Here is a 16665-nt window from a genome sequence, read left to right on the forward strand (position 1 = left end):
ATTATCAGTGTTAACAACTACTCCAAGTACTTATTAACAAAGACAGAAAATAATGTAATATATAATGAGAATAATTTTTATAATACATTTCTTTGTAGTAATGGCATGAATATATTGTCCAATAAAATATCACCGGGGATATTTTAGAGCATCCTACTTATGCAATGTATTGCTTGAAACTGGCCTTTTCACAGGAAAAAAAAAAACAACTAAAAGAGTTAGAGCCTCCATTCAAATCTGGCAAAAGAAGGCACTTCACAAACTACCGAACTTTTTAGGAGATTTTATACTGATGTTTTTTAACCTAAAAGTATTTAAGTATAACTGAAAATGGAACAGATATTTAATTCCTACTTGTGTTATTGCACTATAGCAATCAAACCAAATGTACATGCACAAAAAAAGTGTGTTAAGTGGTTGGGATATTGTTAGATTTTGTGGTGAGGAGGCCCCAAATGTTTGTCAGTTCATATCTCAAACTATCAATTTGTAACGCTGAATAAGACCCTTATACCAGAATGCTCTGTAAGCGCTGCCCAGCATGGCAGACAGCACATTGCTCCCTGAGGAGATGGGTTATATGCAGAGGACAATTTACCCCAATGTGAGAAATTTTAAGGATACCAGCATAAAATAATACATAAAAATAAATAAAAAGGAAAAGGCAGTAGATTGTGATTTTAAAGCATTTTCACTCCATATGAACTGGATATGCAAGAGGAATTCCACAGATGTCTGTAATCAGGCTTATTTTTTTTATTGTTTTTATAACATTGATGACATAAAAATGTTATTAAAAAATGAACTGATAAAAAAACTTAATAGTTTACTGTTCTTCTGAAAAAAAAAAATAATAATAATAATAACTGTTATAGTACAGGCAGAGTTGAGCTGGATAATCCAGGTCCAGAAATACTGAAAGCTTCTTCACGCTTGCGCCATCTGATCAGCAGGTGGCGCCATCGATGGTTAGAGGCTCCACTAAGAAGGTTTAGCTACTGAAGAAGAAGACGCCGCGCCAGCCGACGTGCCTGTATTGTCAGTTTAAAAGTGTAACAGGTTCGGTTCTGGATCACAGTTCGGGGGTCTTACTCTGAAAAGAAGCTGAAACATGTACGACCAGGACGAAGGTAAGCCCTCGAGAACCTATTGGAGCAGGAAGTGAACAAGACGTCAAAACAAACTTGTTTTAAAAATTATGATGCTAGCTAATGCTAACGTTAGCATCAATGCGCAGGAAAATTAACCTGATTTACAAGATATCCTCATCACCAACTCTGATTAAACATGATCGTTTAGCACGAGAGTCTGTAGGGCTTTAATCTGTTGTCTTCTACGAGCTTAAAAAAAATCTCATTGTAATTATTTGAAGCGAACCGCAGCTAATGCTAAAAGGGGCTAAGGAGAAGAAGAGGCTTTATTGTTTCTCTTACCGGGTAAATTTTGTTTGGCATCATAATTCTTCAAACAAAACCAAATACTAACTGTGTTAATGAGGGTCACTGTAGCTAAGTCTAGTTCAGTACCAGATCATTACTACACTGCTGATTGATTGATTGACTGACTGACTTTATTGATCTCACACTGGAGAAATTTACTTGTTACATCGGTTTAAACAGTCAAAGGAGAAGAAGAAGGTGTCAAAGGAAGAATAAGGTGCATAGGCTATATACAGTATATACAGTGCCTCCACATATGACAGCTTTTTAATGTATTTATTTATCATTATACAGGGTTATTGTACAGGGCATTTATATAGATGGATATTCATATATTTAGTTATTACACTGGGTATCAGATATAGAGAAACAGGTTATTGCACAGGGTATTAAATAGTAATTGCACATTATACATTGCACAAGTTAATGTCCTTGTAGTGTCGCATTGTAGAGTCTGGTTGCAGCAGGGATGAATGATCTGCTTTAGCTCCTCTATAGTCTGATGCATGCGTCGGAAGGTGTTATCCATGATGGATGTAAGCTTGGACAGCATCGTCCAATGGTGTCATCGTATATATTTCACGTTTTTTATTCGGTGTGAACTGAAGAATGAATTGATGGATGTAATTACACTCTCTGGAAATGGTTGTTCTGCTTCCAAACCTCAAAAGGCACAGCCCTCTGAGCCTGACTGTAAAGTGGATACACAGGGCGACAGCTTAACGGCATCAACCAGTAATGAATGCTGAGAGCAAGTCAGGTTTTCGATTTGTTAATCAGATTTATATCATATATTGGATTTTACCATGTTCATAAAATGAAATTTTCTCTCTAAGGGGAATTCACCCCACATTTCATAATCTGAGATCCCCAGAAGTGTCCTGGGTGAAACTTAGGGAACCTAATTTTCATTTATTGGCTTATATAACAATACTTAAAAAAGCAACAACAACAAAAAGCTAATACTGGATACAAATATCAGACATCTAATGGATCAGTTAATCTCTAGTCTGTATGTCCCTCACACAGAGAAAGTGAAAAGATAGACACTTTCTGCTGCATCTATGTCTAGGTTATTTTTTCCTGAACTTCTATGATAACAACATCAAAATGACAAAAGCTGCTCCCATACCCCTCAAAGAGTCAAAGCTTACCGATATTTTCAGGTGTATATCCAGGGCCTCATGCATCAAAGTGCACAGCTTTCATTCTAAAGGTTATTGGAGAGGAGAAATCTTTAAACGTATATTGTCTGAAATCTTAGATCTATAAAACCGTGTGTGCAGACAGCTTCCTTCTGTACCATTAACAGCTTTCCTTCATGAGATGATTTCAGAAATGCTCTGTGCAGAATAACAGGCGACAGATTTTCCAAAGACCGAAGGACATACCATGACAACAATAGATACTGATCACATGTTTTGTTCTTGATTTTCATTTTGCCAGATAACCAGTATGATGAAGATGATGATGAAATCACCCCTGATCTGTGGCAGGAAGCCTGTTGGATCGTCATCAGGTAACGTCCCCTGATCGTGTGATCATTGTGTATAGAAACATTAATGGTTAACTGAAATGGAAGTTCGTTCTGGTTAAGACACTGGAAAGGTTCTGTTTTAATCAAAGATTTGAAAGGACTCTTTAATCTTTCCTGCCTCTTATTTTGAACGCTTTCTCTTCTAGCTCTTATTTTGACGAGAAAGGCCTGGTGCGGCAGCAGCTGGATTCGTTCGATGAGTTCATCCAGATGTCTGTTCAGAGGATCGTGGAGGATGCTCCACCCATTGATCTCCAGGCTGAGGCCCAGCACACTTCAGGGGAGGTGGAGGAGCCGGTGAGTTGAGGACCAGAACCAGATCCTGCAATCAGAACCTAGTTTAGGCAGGGCCGGGTTTTGGTATTTTCCAAGCTGTTTTATTTAGCTATACAAAAACAAACCCTGGTCTGGACCAAACACTGTTCCAAGACCCACTTTATCAGGTATTCTCAGTTCTCTTCCAAACAGACTCTGGTGTGGTTTTGGACTTAATAGATGCATAACGGACAAATCTATCTGGACCTCAAGCGCCATAATTGTAGTAAACACGACACTGAAATCTTCCTGATGTGTCATCTCTCATTTAGCAGTGCTGCTTCCTTTGACTTGTTGGAAATATTATCCCACTCTGTTCCAAAATTAGACGTAAAAGGAGCAGAATAAGCTGCTTTTTAAGGTCTGAACACCCCGGTTGCGTAGGACTTTTTAATTTCCGATCCAGTTTTTTTCCATTTCACACTGACTGCTTATAGAGAGGCTCTGACTAGGCAGGGTGAGCTTTTCACTTCTGTCTCTCTGCTACACACAATTTAAAACAATTTTCCACATTTGACTTGGACAGATGAGGAAAAGTTATAAAAAAAAAATAATAGATAAATAAAACACTTGCACATTCTATAAAGCAAAGCCCCACTTAATGACTGTGCAGCACCTCAAACCAGAAAAGATAGAGAATGTTCCTATGCCTATATTAACAACATAATGAGATAAAAATACATAATAAACACCATGAGGCGGTTTATATACTGACTGAGGCAGAGAGGTGATTCTCAGAGAGAGATTTGAGAATTTTATTGGTTTTCTTTCTTTTTTTTAATTAAATAGTGGAGATAAACGCCTGGTTTACCTCCTCTGTCTGGACCTCCTTATTTTGTTTTTTTGAGAGGCTCAAAGACGACTTTACTAAATCCATTTTTTATCCTCCTGAAGTTATTTTCTTTTTTTGATGAGATTGATAAACTGCCCTTCTCTCCCTCATATTTGTGAGGCTCAGAGAGGATCACTACCTAATCCGTTTTCTGTCCTCCTAAGCTCCTATCATGAGGAAAGTATTATATTTGTTGATGTTTTAATGAAAATCGTGTCAGGTGGGATCATCCCCGCTGATAATCATCATCACGGCATTGTTCCAGGTTATAGTTCATTTTATTAAAATGTAAAATGTGAAAGCGCACCTTCCAAATGTGATCCAAACCAAATAAGCTGACTTAAACACTCCGGAGGTGAATTCACCCTGAGACAAACTTCACTGCGGCGTCACTATGTGTGTTTCAGCCTCGATACCTGCTGAAGTTTGAGCAGATCTACCTGTCCAAACCCACCCACTGGGAGAGGGATGGAGCTCCGTCTCCAATGATGCCCAACGAAGCTCGACTGAGGAACCTAACGTGAGTCTGACCTGGAGAAATATCACAAGCTGCTGCGCTGTCACATGGTTCTGACTCATCTATCCTCTGCCCCCCCTCCTCCAGGTACTCTGCCCCACTTTATGTTGACATCACAAAGACCATAATAAAGGAGGGCGAGGAGCAGTTACAGACGCAGCACCAGAAAACTTTTATTGGTAAAATTCCCATAATGCTCCGCTCCACCTACTGCCTTCTGAGCGGCCTGACCGACAGAGACCTGTGTGAGCTCAACGAGTGTCCGCTGGACCCTGGAGGTTATTTCATCATCAACGGCTCTGAGAAGGTACTCCAACGTCTCTGCTCCCTGCTGATTCCCCTGATATATTGCTGAGCAGCACCAGAACCTGAACTGTTGGTACTTTCAGGTGCTGATTGCGCAGGAGAAGATGGCCACCAATACAGTTTACGTTTTTGCCAAGAAGGACTCCAAGTACGCTTACACAGGCGAATGTCGGTCCTGCTTGGAGAACTCATCCCGTCCCACCAGCACCATCTGGGTCAGCATGATGGCCCGAGGAGGGCAGGTGAGTTCTGCTCTGGGTTGGACCCTTTGTTCTGCTGGTTGATCGCTGATCAGTGGCCTTTCCCTCTCAGGGAGTGAAGAAAAGCGCCATCGGGCAGAGGATCGTTTCCACACTGCCGTACATCAGACAGGAGGTTCCCATCATCATCGTGTTTCGAGCGTTGGGCTTCGTGTCCGACAGAGACATCCTGGAACACATCATCTATGACTTTGACGACCCTGAGATGATGGAGATGGTAACAATATAATAGTTGGTTATCTTCCCCTCTGTCATCATGGTGAGCAGGTAGGGGGATTTAAATCCACCCTCTCTGTTGCTATTGTGCTTCTAGGTGAAGCCATCTTTGGACGAAGCCTTCGTGATCCAGGAGCAGAATGTGGCGCTGAACTTCATCGGGTCCAGAGGAGCCAAACCCGGAGTGACGAAGGAGCGGCGAATCAAGTACGCCAAAGAAGTTCTGCAGAAAGAGATGCTGCCGCACGTCGGAGTCAGCGACTTCTGTGAGACCAAGAAGGCCTACTTCTTAGGGTGAGTCCATTACTAAGCTCTGCGTTTACAGTTGTGAGAGAGAGATCAGTTCTGACCAGTATGCTGCCATGTTGCAGGTACATGGTCCACCGGCTGCTCCTCGCTGCTCTTGGTCGGAGGGAGCTAGATGACAGGGATCACTATGGAAACAAGAGGCTGGATCTGGCCGGACCCCTGCTGGCCTTCCTGTTCAGAGGGTGGGCTACTCACCTCACCTCACTGTATCTGCTGGAGCCTGCACACGTATACAGAGTACCCGCTCTTACAGATACAGACACTCCGAAGGGGTTTCTAATGTGGTTCTGTGATACATAGACATGTTCTGAGTGGAACAGAGTCATATTTATTCTGGATTCTCTGATATATCCCCACTTAGCCCACTTCTTTCCTGTTCTTGAACTCAAATTTTTCTCTGTGTAATGCAGTTTCCTTCTTTTTTGCTCAGGATGTTTAAGAATCTGCTGAAGGAGATCCGCATCTATGCCCAGAAGTTCATCGATCGAGGGAAAGACTTTAACCTGGAACTCGCCATCAAAACTCGCATCATCTCCGATGGGCTAAAGTACTCTCTGGCCACTGGAAACTGGGGCGACGTGAAGAAAGCCCATCAGGCTCGAGCAGGCGTGTCCCAGGTTAAAGCTCCTGTTGATAATTTTCCCCTTCACAGTGACTGTAAGGCTCCCGGATAACACCGGAACTCACCTGGAGACCTCTTATTGTCCTGTTCCAGGTGTTGAACCGGCTCACCTTTGCCTCCACGCTGTCTCACCTTCGCAGAGTCAACTCGCCCATCGGCAGGGACGGAAAACTGGCCAAGCCTCGACAGCTGCACAACACCCTGTGGGGGATGGTGTGTCCTGCTGAGACCCCCGAGGTACAAACCAAACTGGATCGATGTTTGTTCAGATTCACTGATGAAGATTGATCTTTTAGTCTTATTGGTTTTATGTGACACTTGCAGGGCCATGCAGTGGGTCTGGTGAAGAACCTGGCCCTGATGGCCTACATCTCTGTGGGCTCACAGCCTTCTCCCATCCTGGAGTTTCTGGAGGAGTGGAGTATGGAGAACCTGGAGGAGATCTCCCCTGCTGCCATAGCAGAGTCAGTTACATTTTGCTTTAATTTGAATGCTTCTGTTCCCTTTATATTTCTGATCCAAGTCTTAATTCATCATCTGGTTCTACTGTCTCAGTGCCACTAAGATCTTTGTCAACGGCTGCTGGGTTGGAATCCACAAAGATCCAGAACAGCTGATGAACACTTTGAGGAAACTCCGCAGACAGATGGACATCATCGTTTCAGAGGTGAGTTCCACCTTTCCCAGCAACCGCAGCATCTGAACCGACCGTTGTGTCTCCGCCGATGGAAGGAACAAACTCTCTGAAGCATTGATTTGTCTCAGATGAAGATTTCATTCAGTGTAGAGAAGAGACGGGTCGTTGAGTGATCCTGTTGGTTCTGGTTGTTCCAGGTGTCAATGATCCGAGACATTAGAGAACGAGAGATCAGGATCTATACTGACGCTGGAAGGATCTGTAGACCGCTGCTTATTGTGGAGAAACAGAAACTCCTGCTGAAGAGGAGACACATCGACCAGTTAAAGGAGCGGGAATACAACAACTACAGGTGAGCCCAGTGAGATACTAGTAGGTGTGTAGATATTAGGATGGTTTGTTTGTTTTTGTTTTTTTCCTGTTTCCGTATCAGCAGATTCATCCATGCGTGCATTTTCCAATTAGATCAGGTGGCAGCACATATCGGCGATCAGTTTAACTGACTCACATCTAAATAATCAACATCGGCTTAATTTAAAAATAAAAAAACTTTTGTTGGATCTGTAGAGTGTATATGGGTCTAAACCAGGTAGTTTTTTTTGTTTTATTGTACCACTGAACTGTGATGTTCTCTCTGGCTTTTAGCTGGCAGGACCTGGTGGCGAGCGGCGTGGTGGAGTACATCGATACCCTGGAGGAGGAAACAGTCATGCTCGCCATGACTCCTGATGACCTTCAGGAAAAGGGTGTGGCCTACTGCTCTACATACACCCACTGTGAGATCCACCCATCCATGATCCTGGGAGTGTGTGCGTCTATCATCCCCTTCCCAGACCACAACCAGGTACCATGTGATACTAGAGGTTTCATAACGCAGGAGATATTTTTTTACCTCAAACCTCCCAATCTGAATTGATTTTGTTTTTTTATCCTAAATTCAGAAGTTAATGGTTTTGTAAAGAGAAACTGTCTTCAATGACTGTCACACAATCAGATATTCCTGTTCTTTATACCCATTTACACTACGCTTTTGAAAACGTGCCTAGAGCGGTCTGAGCACGGTAACAGAGTAACTGTTGAGTACAAATGGCACGCAAAACTGAACCGGACCACACCAGACACAACTGAACCGCGCTAAACTGATACTAGTTCATCAGTTGCCTGGCGCAGTTCAGTTCTGGTTCAGTTGTCAGATAACAACGAGCGCATGAGCAGACCGCGTCAGCCCCCTTACAGTCAGCCTCCGTAATCATTAAATTTCATACATTCATAAAAATACTAGCTTCCCTACCTGCCACACAATTTCATGGGATGATTCTGCTTAGAATGTGATGAACCTCAAGGTCTGTCGTTGTTTCCTGTGTCTGGAAGCCCTGATTATCTTTTGTCGTATATCCACTTCCCAAATCTGACTGTCAAGTAAATTCACCAAAGGCTGCCTTCTTCGCCTGTCTCTCTGCAAACAACATAATATGACAATTATAAGCAAACTTCCAGAATGTTACGGGCGCAGCCATGTTGATTTTTTTGATTCCCTCTAGAGGGTATCGTGGAGCGCCGATAGCAGGCGAGGTGCGTTATGTGTAAGCAGCCATAAGGAACCGAGCTCGGCACATTTAACTGATCCAAGCTCGGTCCAAACTCTGTTTCAGGGGAGTAGTGTAAATGGGGCTATAGTGATCCAACTGGGTTCTTTGAGAGATCACAAGTGTCTATTCAGAATGAAATCAGATTTTTTGAAGGTTGTGTCGTTGGAACATTTTTCATCCTCTTAATTGTTCATCCTCTTCTTTAAGCGAGCCTGGTCTGGGGATTCTGAGATGTTCTGATCAGTTTTTCCATGTTTGGTTTGATTCCCCTCAGTCTCCCAGGAATACATACCAGTCTGCTATGGGAAAACAGGCCATGGGCGTCTACATCACCAACTTCCATGTGAGAATGGATACGCTGGCTCATGTCTTGTACTACCCTCAGAAACCGCTGGTAACCACCCGATCCATGGAGTACCTGCGCTTCCGGGAGCTGCCAGCAGGTGACGCTCTTACTCACTGATAGACAAGCTGTTTAAAGGCAGGAAATGTCCAGAAAAATTGAATCAAACCTTCTTCCTGAAGCTTTGGAAGGTTCTTCTTTTAACAGAATGTCCAATTTCCTGAAACCTGCATTATTTGTTGAATGTTTGTCCTTCAGGTCCACAAATGCCTCTTAGCAGTTTTCTCCTTATCTTTTCAGGAATCAACTCAATCGTTGCCATTGCCTCCTATACGGGGTACAACCAGGAGGACTCTGTGATCATGAACCGTTCAGCTGTGGACCGAGGCTTCTTTAGGTAAGGAATGAAGGGAATACTCTCTGATTTGGTCCCAACGTTTGTTTTCTTTCTGAATGATGCCTTTCCGCTCCAGGTCTGTGTTCTACCGCTCCTACAAGGAGCAGGAGTCCAAGAAGGGATTTGATCAGGAGGAAATCTTTGAGAAGCCGACCCGTGAGACGTGTCAGGGTGAGCACGTTTCCACACTCTGGAACATCTCAAACACATCTTTCAAAAGTTAATCCTGGGACTGACGGAACGATTGCCATCCATAGGTATGAGACACGCCATCTATGACAAGCTGGATGACGACGGACTCATTGCACCTGGCGTCCGCGTGTCTGGAGAGGACGTGATCATTGGGAAGACGGTGACTCTGCCAGAAAACGAGGATGAGCTCGACAGCACCAACCGGCGCTACACCAAGAGGGACTGCAGCACCTTCCTGAGGACCAGCGAGACCGGCATTGTGGATCAGGTCATGGTGACGCTGAACCAGGAGGGCTACAAGTTCTGCAAGATCAGGGTGAGAACAGCAGTGACCCGTTAGGGCCAAATGGATCATTATAAACGTGTTTTGGTTGCAACAAACCTAAATGTTAGAGTTTATGGTTCTGTATCCCTTGGTTACTTGGGCTGCAATCATTAGTCAACACACTCAGCATATTGGTTATGGAAAAAAAAATGGTGATGCAAACTTTCCTGCACCATTTGCAAAAATTTAAACTTCACTACTTCCTTTAAAAGCTGTGGACATTTAATTCATTTAATTCATATGCAGTTTACTATGGTGGCTGCAGGGGACAGTATAGCCCCGAGTCTCCAGTGATCGGTAAAAAACCCTGTCAAACAACTGCAGCTCTAAGCAGAGAGCAATAAGACTGAGAAGTTTTATCAATTCCACCTTTTTTGACATAAAATGAACTTCAGAACCCTAGTGTAATTTAGGAGTAAGTTATGGTTCTGACCCATGTTCTTGGACCAGAACGTCAGTCGATTCTAAACCTACTGCTCCTCAGCAGCTTGCAGTCCAAAGGTTACAGATGATAGAATCAGACCGACGCCATCAGAATAGGTTACTATGGTGATTTAGCAGGTTAAACTTTTAATTTAGACACCAGGATCTGTTATTAATCCTTGTGTCCTGCAGGTCCGCTCAGTTCGGATTCCTCAGATCGGAGACAAGTTCGCCAGCCGTCACGGACAGAAGGGAACCTGTGGGATCCAGTACAGGCAGGAGGTGAGCAGAACTCTTGTCAGCAAACTGTTCTCAGATCAGCTACAGCATGGTGTTCATTCATCAGCAACCCGTTAGCTGCAACATCTATTTATTTTATAGTATTAAAAAAATTAAACTTTGCTCAACACAGCTCTCAGTGATGCTACAGCTAATAGATCCATTTTTTTTCCATCCAAAGGAGAGTTTTCGGGATGATATACTCAGTTTTCCCAGTAACAGCATGAAGAGCAGTGAAGAGAGAACTGAAGTAAAAACAACTGCAGCCTGAATGTGGCGCTGCTAACTGAAATGCTAATCTGAGCTGATTAAAATCTAATTAAGACCTGAGCCAATGCAATAAAGTGAGTCTGAAATCAAATTGCTGATAGATCAGAAAACAGAGGAGCAGATAGTTATCAGGACAGGGTTGGTGCAGCTGCAGGCAGGTGGGAGGTTTTGAACAATTGCTGCTCACAGAAGCTGGTCTGAGGTCAGTTTGTCTAGATACGAGTTCCTGTTTTAAGGGATCACAATGTAACGATCAAACTGTTTTGTTTTAAAGGACATGCCATTCACCTGTGAAGGCATCACACCTGACATCATCATCAATCCTCACGCCATCCCGTCCAGAATGACTGTTGGCCATTTGATCGAGTGTCTGCAGGGCAAGGTGCACCTCTAATGACCTCACCGCTGTGTTCCTTACTGCTGAAGCTTATCAACAACCAATCAGTGAAATCATAGAACACATCTTTGGGTTTGAAGCCCTGAGTTCGGACTAACATACTGCTATGTTTCTTTCAGGTGTCGGCCAACAAAGGTGAGATCGGCGATGCAACGCCGTTTAACGATGCTGTTAACGTGCAGAAAGTCTCCAACCTGCTGTCTGAGTACGGCTACCACCTAAGAGGAAATGAGGTCAGAGGGCCCACCACTTCCTGGCTGTTGACCTGTTGCATTGTGGGATGTTGTTATCTAACATTTAACTGCTCCGTTCATGCTGTGATGTCGTTGTGATGTCGTTGTGACATCACGGTTACTAGCCAGATTATGATAGGCTCTACAATTAAAAAGGGACATCATCGTTACTGTTCCCTGACTAGTTGTTTATCAGACAGAGCTTTGATCTGAGTACAGCGGTTGGTCGTTCAGTTGTCTGATTGTTGGTCTGTGGTCAGGTTCTGTACAATGGCTTCACTGGGAGGAAGCTGACATCTCAGATCTTCATTGGACCCACCTATTATCAGCGCCTGAAGCACATGGTGGATGATAAGATCCACTCCAGGGCCCGAGGCCCCGTACAGATCCTGAACCGGCAGCCGATGGAGGGACGTTCTCGGTGAGTGACACAACCTGTCGGGCTCTCAGGCCTGATTTGAGTTAATGTAAAAGTTGATCCCACCTGTCCCCATCAGTGATGGCGGCCTTCGTTTTGGAGAGATGGAGCGGGACTGTCAAATTGCTCATGGAGCGGCTCAGTTCCTCAGAGAGCGTCTGTTTGAGGCGTCAGACCCTTATCAGGTTCACGTCTGCAACCTGTGTGGACTGATGGCCATTGCCAACACCAGAACGCACACTTACGAGTGTCGGGGCTGTCGCAACAAGACACAGGTAAACACCATCCATCAGCACCTGCTCATTATCATGCTGAAGTTCTAGACTGATTGATTTGTCTTTGGTTTGATCAGATCTCTCTGGTCCGGATGCCGTATGCCTGCAAGCTGCTTTTCCAGGAACTGATGTCCATGAGCATTGCTCCTCGTATGATGACATCATAAAATGGTCTAGCCAATCAGCTGCTAGCCTGCAAACCACGAAGTGACATCATCGTGCAGAGAAATTAGATCTGTTTATTTTGAATGTTTGTTTTTTTTTGTGAATAAATGTTTTTTTCCTAATGTTTGTGGTTCGTTCTGATTGGTTAAAACTGTATAAACTTGATTTTGGATCTGACCAGTTTCCTACCTCACAACCTGCTAGTGGGTCTGGCCCAGGTACATCCGCTGTCTCTCAGAAAGATTTCATTCATAACAGGATTTCCAGTTTTTAGGTGTCTGTCTTTGAAGGCATGCACAGGACCAGTAGGAATGTCCGGTTAGTGTCAACGCTCCCCAATAGATTAGCAATTGCAAGTCTCGCTTCAAAGGAGGCCCCGCCCTCTTTACACCTTTTTTTTTTGTTTTTAAAGTTTTTGGTTATTAAATCATGGAGGTAAATTTGCACCAAGCACAAATTTTTTTAACTAGATTGGATAACTCCAATAGATTCACACAGATATGGAGTGAAACAAAGCAGAGCGAGGAAAAGGTGATGATTTTAAAGCTGAATGACGCAATTGCTGCAAAATTTGATCAAATCCATCAACAGTTGTCCACAGCTATTGATAATGAGAATGATTTGTGCTCCAGAGGTCTATTTTTAAGATATAGAGATAAAGCCAGGCTTGACCTTGCTGCATCTGCTCCGAAAATCCAAGTCCAAAGAGCTGTCCAAAGATGCCAGAGACAAGATTGTACACCTCCACAAGGCTGGAGAGGGCTAAGGGGAAATTACCAAGCAGCTTGGTGAAAAAAGGTCCACTGCTGCAGCAGTCATTAGAAAATGGAAGAAGCTAAACATGACTGTCAAACTCTCTTAAACTGCGGCTCCATGTAAGATATCACCTCATTGGGTCTCAATGATCCTAAAGAAATGTGAGAAATCAGCCCAGAACTTCACGGAAGGAGCTGGTCAATGACCTGAAAAGAGTTGGGACCACTCTTTTCAGGTCCAAACCGATGTTTTTTTGGAGGGGGACAGGGCCACTGCACTGTATTTAGGAGAGGATGACCCCTCAGTGGGAGCACTTAAGATGGGTCAAGGCTGGGTCTTCCAACATGACAATGACGCAAAGCACACTGCCAGGATAACCAAGGTCTGGCTCTGTAAGAAGCATATTTAAACCCAGTAAAGAATCTTTTTAGGGAGCTCAAAGGCATTTTCCAGCGACAGCCCAGAAACCTGACTGATCTAAAGAAGATCTGTGTGGAGGAGTGGGCCAAAATCCCTCCTGGAGTGTGTGCAAACCTGGTGGGAAAACCACTGGAAACGTTTGACCTCTGTAATTGCATACAAAGGCTACTGTAACAACTATTAACATTGATTTTCTCAGGTGTTCAAATATTTTTTTTGCAGCTGTATAATACAAAGAAATAGTAAAAAAATATCATGCATTGTGATTTCTGGATTTTTAATTTTTTTAGATTATGTCTCTCACAGTGGACATGCACCTACGATGACAATTTCAGACCCCTACATGATTTCTAATCGGGATAACTTAAAATAGCAGGGTTTCCCAATACTTACTGTATTTCTCACTTTGTAGTGATCTTTTGACCTTCAAAATTTAAAGAAGTTTATGGTGAATTGCACATAGTTCCCACTTGTGTCACAATAGAGTATGACCAGTGATTAAATATTGTGTAACACCAGGATTGAGCAAGCCTGGTGCCATCATGGAATATGGTGAAACCGGCACCAGGATTGAGCAAGCCTGGCTGGTAATCTGGTCTGGAGAAGTTTAGCTGCTCAGAATAAATCACTTTGTTAACTTCTGTGTTACTGTTTTAATTAAACTGAGTTAAGGTTTAATTAAGCCAGACTTAATCCCTTATCTTGATTTTGTGAAAAAGGCGTCTGTGCCCTAGTTTCTCTTCAAGCTGATTTATTCTGAGTTTTTGATCAATTGAAATTAAAGGTCTGTATTGATGATTTCTATAGATCATGAACTGGTAGAGACATTAGAAGCGACAGTTTATGAATGAACTACTTGATTAATTTCTTCTGAAGGCTCAACCTGAGGCAGGGCTGCTGACAGTCCTTTACAAGCTATTCCATGGTGCATAAGAAGGGCCAAGAGAGGATCATCATCACCGCCCAGAGGATCTTGAGCCACCAGCTATCCTATCAGGGACCTCTTCAGAACAAGCTCTCTAAAGAGGGCATGCAGCATTCAGAGGGACTTTCCTCACCCAGGAGGACCCTAGGGGCTGGTTTCATAGTGCCCGTTTACGAACAACTAAGACAACAGCGCTAAAACACTAATAATACACAACTTTCAGATTTATAGCCCTACTATTTATGCACTGTATTTTATTATTCACAGTGCTCCTCACACAGGTTGGTGGACCAATCTGTGCTGTGATACACATAATTGGTAAAATGGTTTAGAAATAATATAATTAGTAAGAAATAAAACAAAACTGTTCTAGTTTTAAAAGAAACCATTAACCTTTCAATTGCAACTCTAGCTTAGGGCTGATCCTAAGGCCCAGCTATGCTATAGCTATGCTATTACAGGTTAACCCTTTTAAAATAAAATAACAAGTAAGCCCATCCTATATTAGCGATAACATCAGGGGTGGAGCTAGATGGGGGGCAAGGGGTGGCCATGGCCACCCTTAGCCAATCATTGACCACCCCTGCCATTTATTTCCCTCTAATACAGATAGTGGCAGAAGTAATACTCTAAAGTGGAATATTCCAAACATTTTATTTTTTTGTGGTTAATCATACACATCAATATACCAACATCAAAGATGATAAATACAGAATTCATGCTCTTTTCAGAACTAGATTTAGTCTTATATGGGGTAAAGAGAAAATGGTGTCTCTGCAAGTCATCTAGGAGTCTTTCAGTGAAATCAAAGATAAATAAAAATGTTGATAAAAACTTATCAAATAATCAATTTATGTAGATATACATGCTTGTAAATATCAATTTTATGCAGAATGTTTATTGATACAAGTAGTTAAGTAATGACAATGATGATTGATTTACACCCCAGAACTCAAAACTGAGTTTTATCCATCCATCCATCCATTATCTGACACGCTTGTCCCAATTGGGGTTGTGAGGGGTGCTGGTTCCTATCTCCAGCTGTTAATGGGCGAGAGGTGGGGTACACCCTGGACAGGTCCCCAGTCCATTGCAGGAGTTTTATCCATTATACCTTTTATTCAGAAATTACGGATGTTTGAATATATGCGTCTATTTGTTAGCAAAGGCTGTAGGAAATTATAGTTAGTCTTTATTTAGAGAATATGGATGTTGTGCTCGTTAATTATCCTGTTGGAACAGTGTAGATTGACCGTGAGGTTCTGGTGCCTATCAGCTTTCAGCCACCCCTCAGTGTATAATGGTTATTGCCTGGCCACCCTTATTAAAAATTTCTGGCTACGCCTCTGAATAACATATGTAACATGCAATTATTATGCAACTAATTATTTAAAAACTGTGAAATATAAGAACAATAAAAGATGCTGAGCTGTTATACTTTTTCAGTATTTTTTACAGATGTATAATCCTTAAGCCATCTGGAAATTTAACGATGACTGATGTAAGATGAATGTATCAAAGAGATTTGATGGATCTCTTTGATGGATGTTATAGCAATGCTCAGTGGCTGTGTAAGGAAATCGCAGGGTTTAAACCCGATTGGCTAGTTGGGCCCCGAATAAGATTAAACAAATAAAATAAATAGAATAAATTAAAGAACATATTAATTTATTTAGTCAATTCAAGTGAAAATATTTATTTGAGTTCATATTTCCAGTGTTCAAAACATTTATATTTACAGGTTAAAATATGTGTACAGGATGATTAGCCTTTTATTGGTTGTTCACTGGGGATTCAGGTGTTCTTTTGGCTTCATTCATACAGGGGAGTGGAACTACATTGTTTTTTTTTAACCTCTTTCATTTTACTCTTCGTATTGTTTACTCTTTATTATGTAATTGATTTTTTAATGTTTGGAACTGCTGAACCTGACTGAAAAGACCAAGTTTTATCAATTTATTTTTGTTTTGTTTTTGCTTTTGTGGATATTAAGGGGATTGCAAGAGGATTGCAACACTTCCTCATTTGTGGTTTGATTGTGTCAGAGGACTTTCAACACTGATATGAATTGTTGTTGTATTCCAGGTTTTGTTGGTCAAATTCTGTTATGTATGATCTTTAGTTTTACTCAGGGCTGCTGCAACATGCAGACGGAGCTCCATAGTGTGAAGTACCAATGTCTGCTGCTCATTCTGATGGATTCTTAAGGGCCCTTTGAAGCAAATGTACACTCACCGGCCACTTTATTAGGTACCCCATGCTAGTAAC

The 16665-nt window shown here is 42.4% G+C and overlaps 1 protein-coding gene across 1 annotated transcript; it reads left to right on the plus strand.

The window, feature by feature from the left end:
• The first annotated feature begins 996 nt into the window (after positions 1-996).
• On the plus strand, positions 997-12418 carry polr2b (polymerase (RNA) II (DNA directed) polypeptide B, 140kDa). Its single transcript, XM_015373295.1, has 25 exons — positions 997-1130; positions 2886-2958; positions 3123-3273; positions 4531-4643; positions 4728-4947; positions 5030-5188; positions 5259-5423; positions 5520-5716; positions 5794-5913; positions 6162-6348; positions 6447-6590; positions 6678-6817; positions 6909-7020; positions 7188-7342; positions 7636-7834; positions 8854-9022; positions 9223-9319; positions 9396-9490; positions 9577-9827; positions 10452-10541; positions 11083-11190; positions 11325-11438; positions 11699-11859; positions 11936-12131; positions 12209-12418. Exons 1-25 carry the CDS (start codon positions 1112-1114, stop codon positions 12296-12298), a joined length of 3525 nt encoding a protein of 1174 aa, XP_015228781.1. The 5' UTR covers positions 997-1111; the 3' UTR covers positions 12299-12418.
• Positions 12419-16665: the final 4247 nt, after the last annotated feature.

The sequence above is a fragment of the Cyprinodon variegatus genome, unplaced genomic scaffold (genome assembly GCF_000732505.1).
Source record: "Cyprinodon variegatus isolate N-32 unplaced genomic scaffold, C_variegatus-1.0 Scaffold84, whole genome shotgun sequence".
NCBI lineage: Eukaryota > Metazoa > Chordata > Actinopteri > Cyprinodontiformes > Cyprinodontidae > Cyprinodon > Cyprinodon variegatus.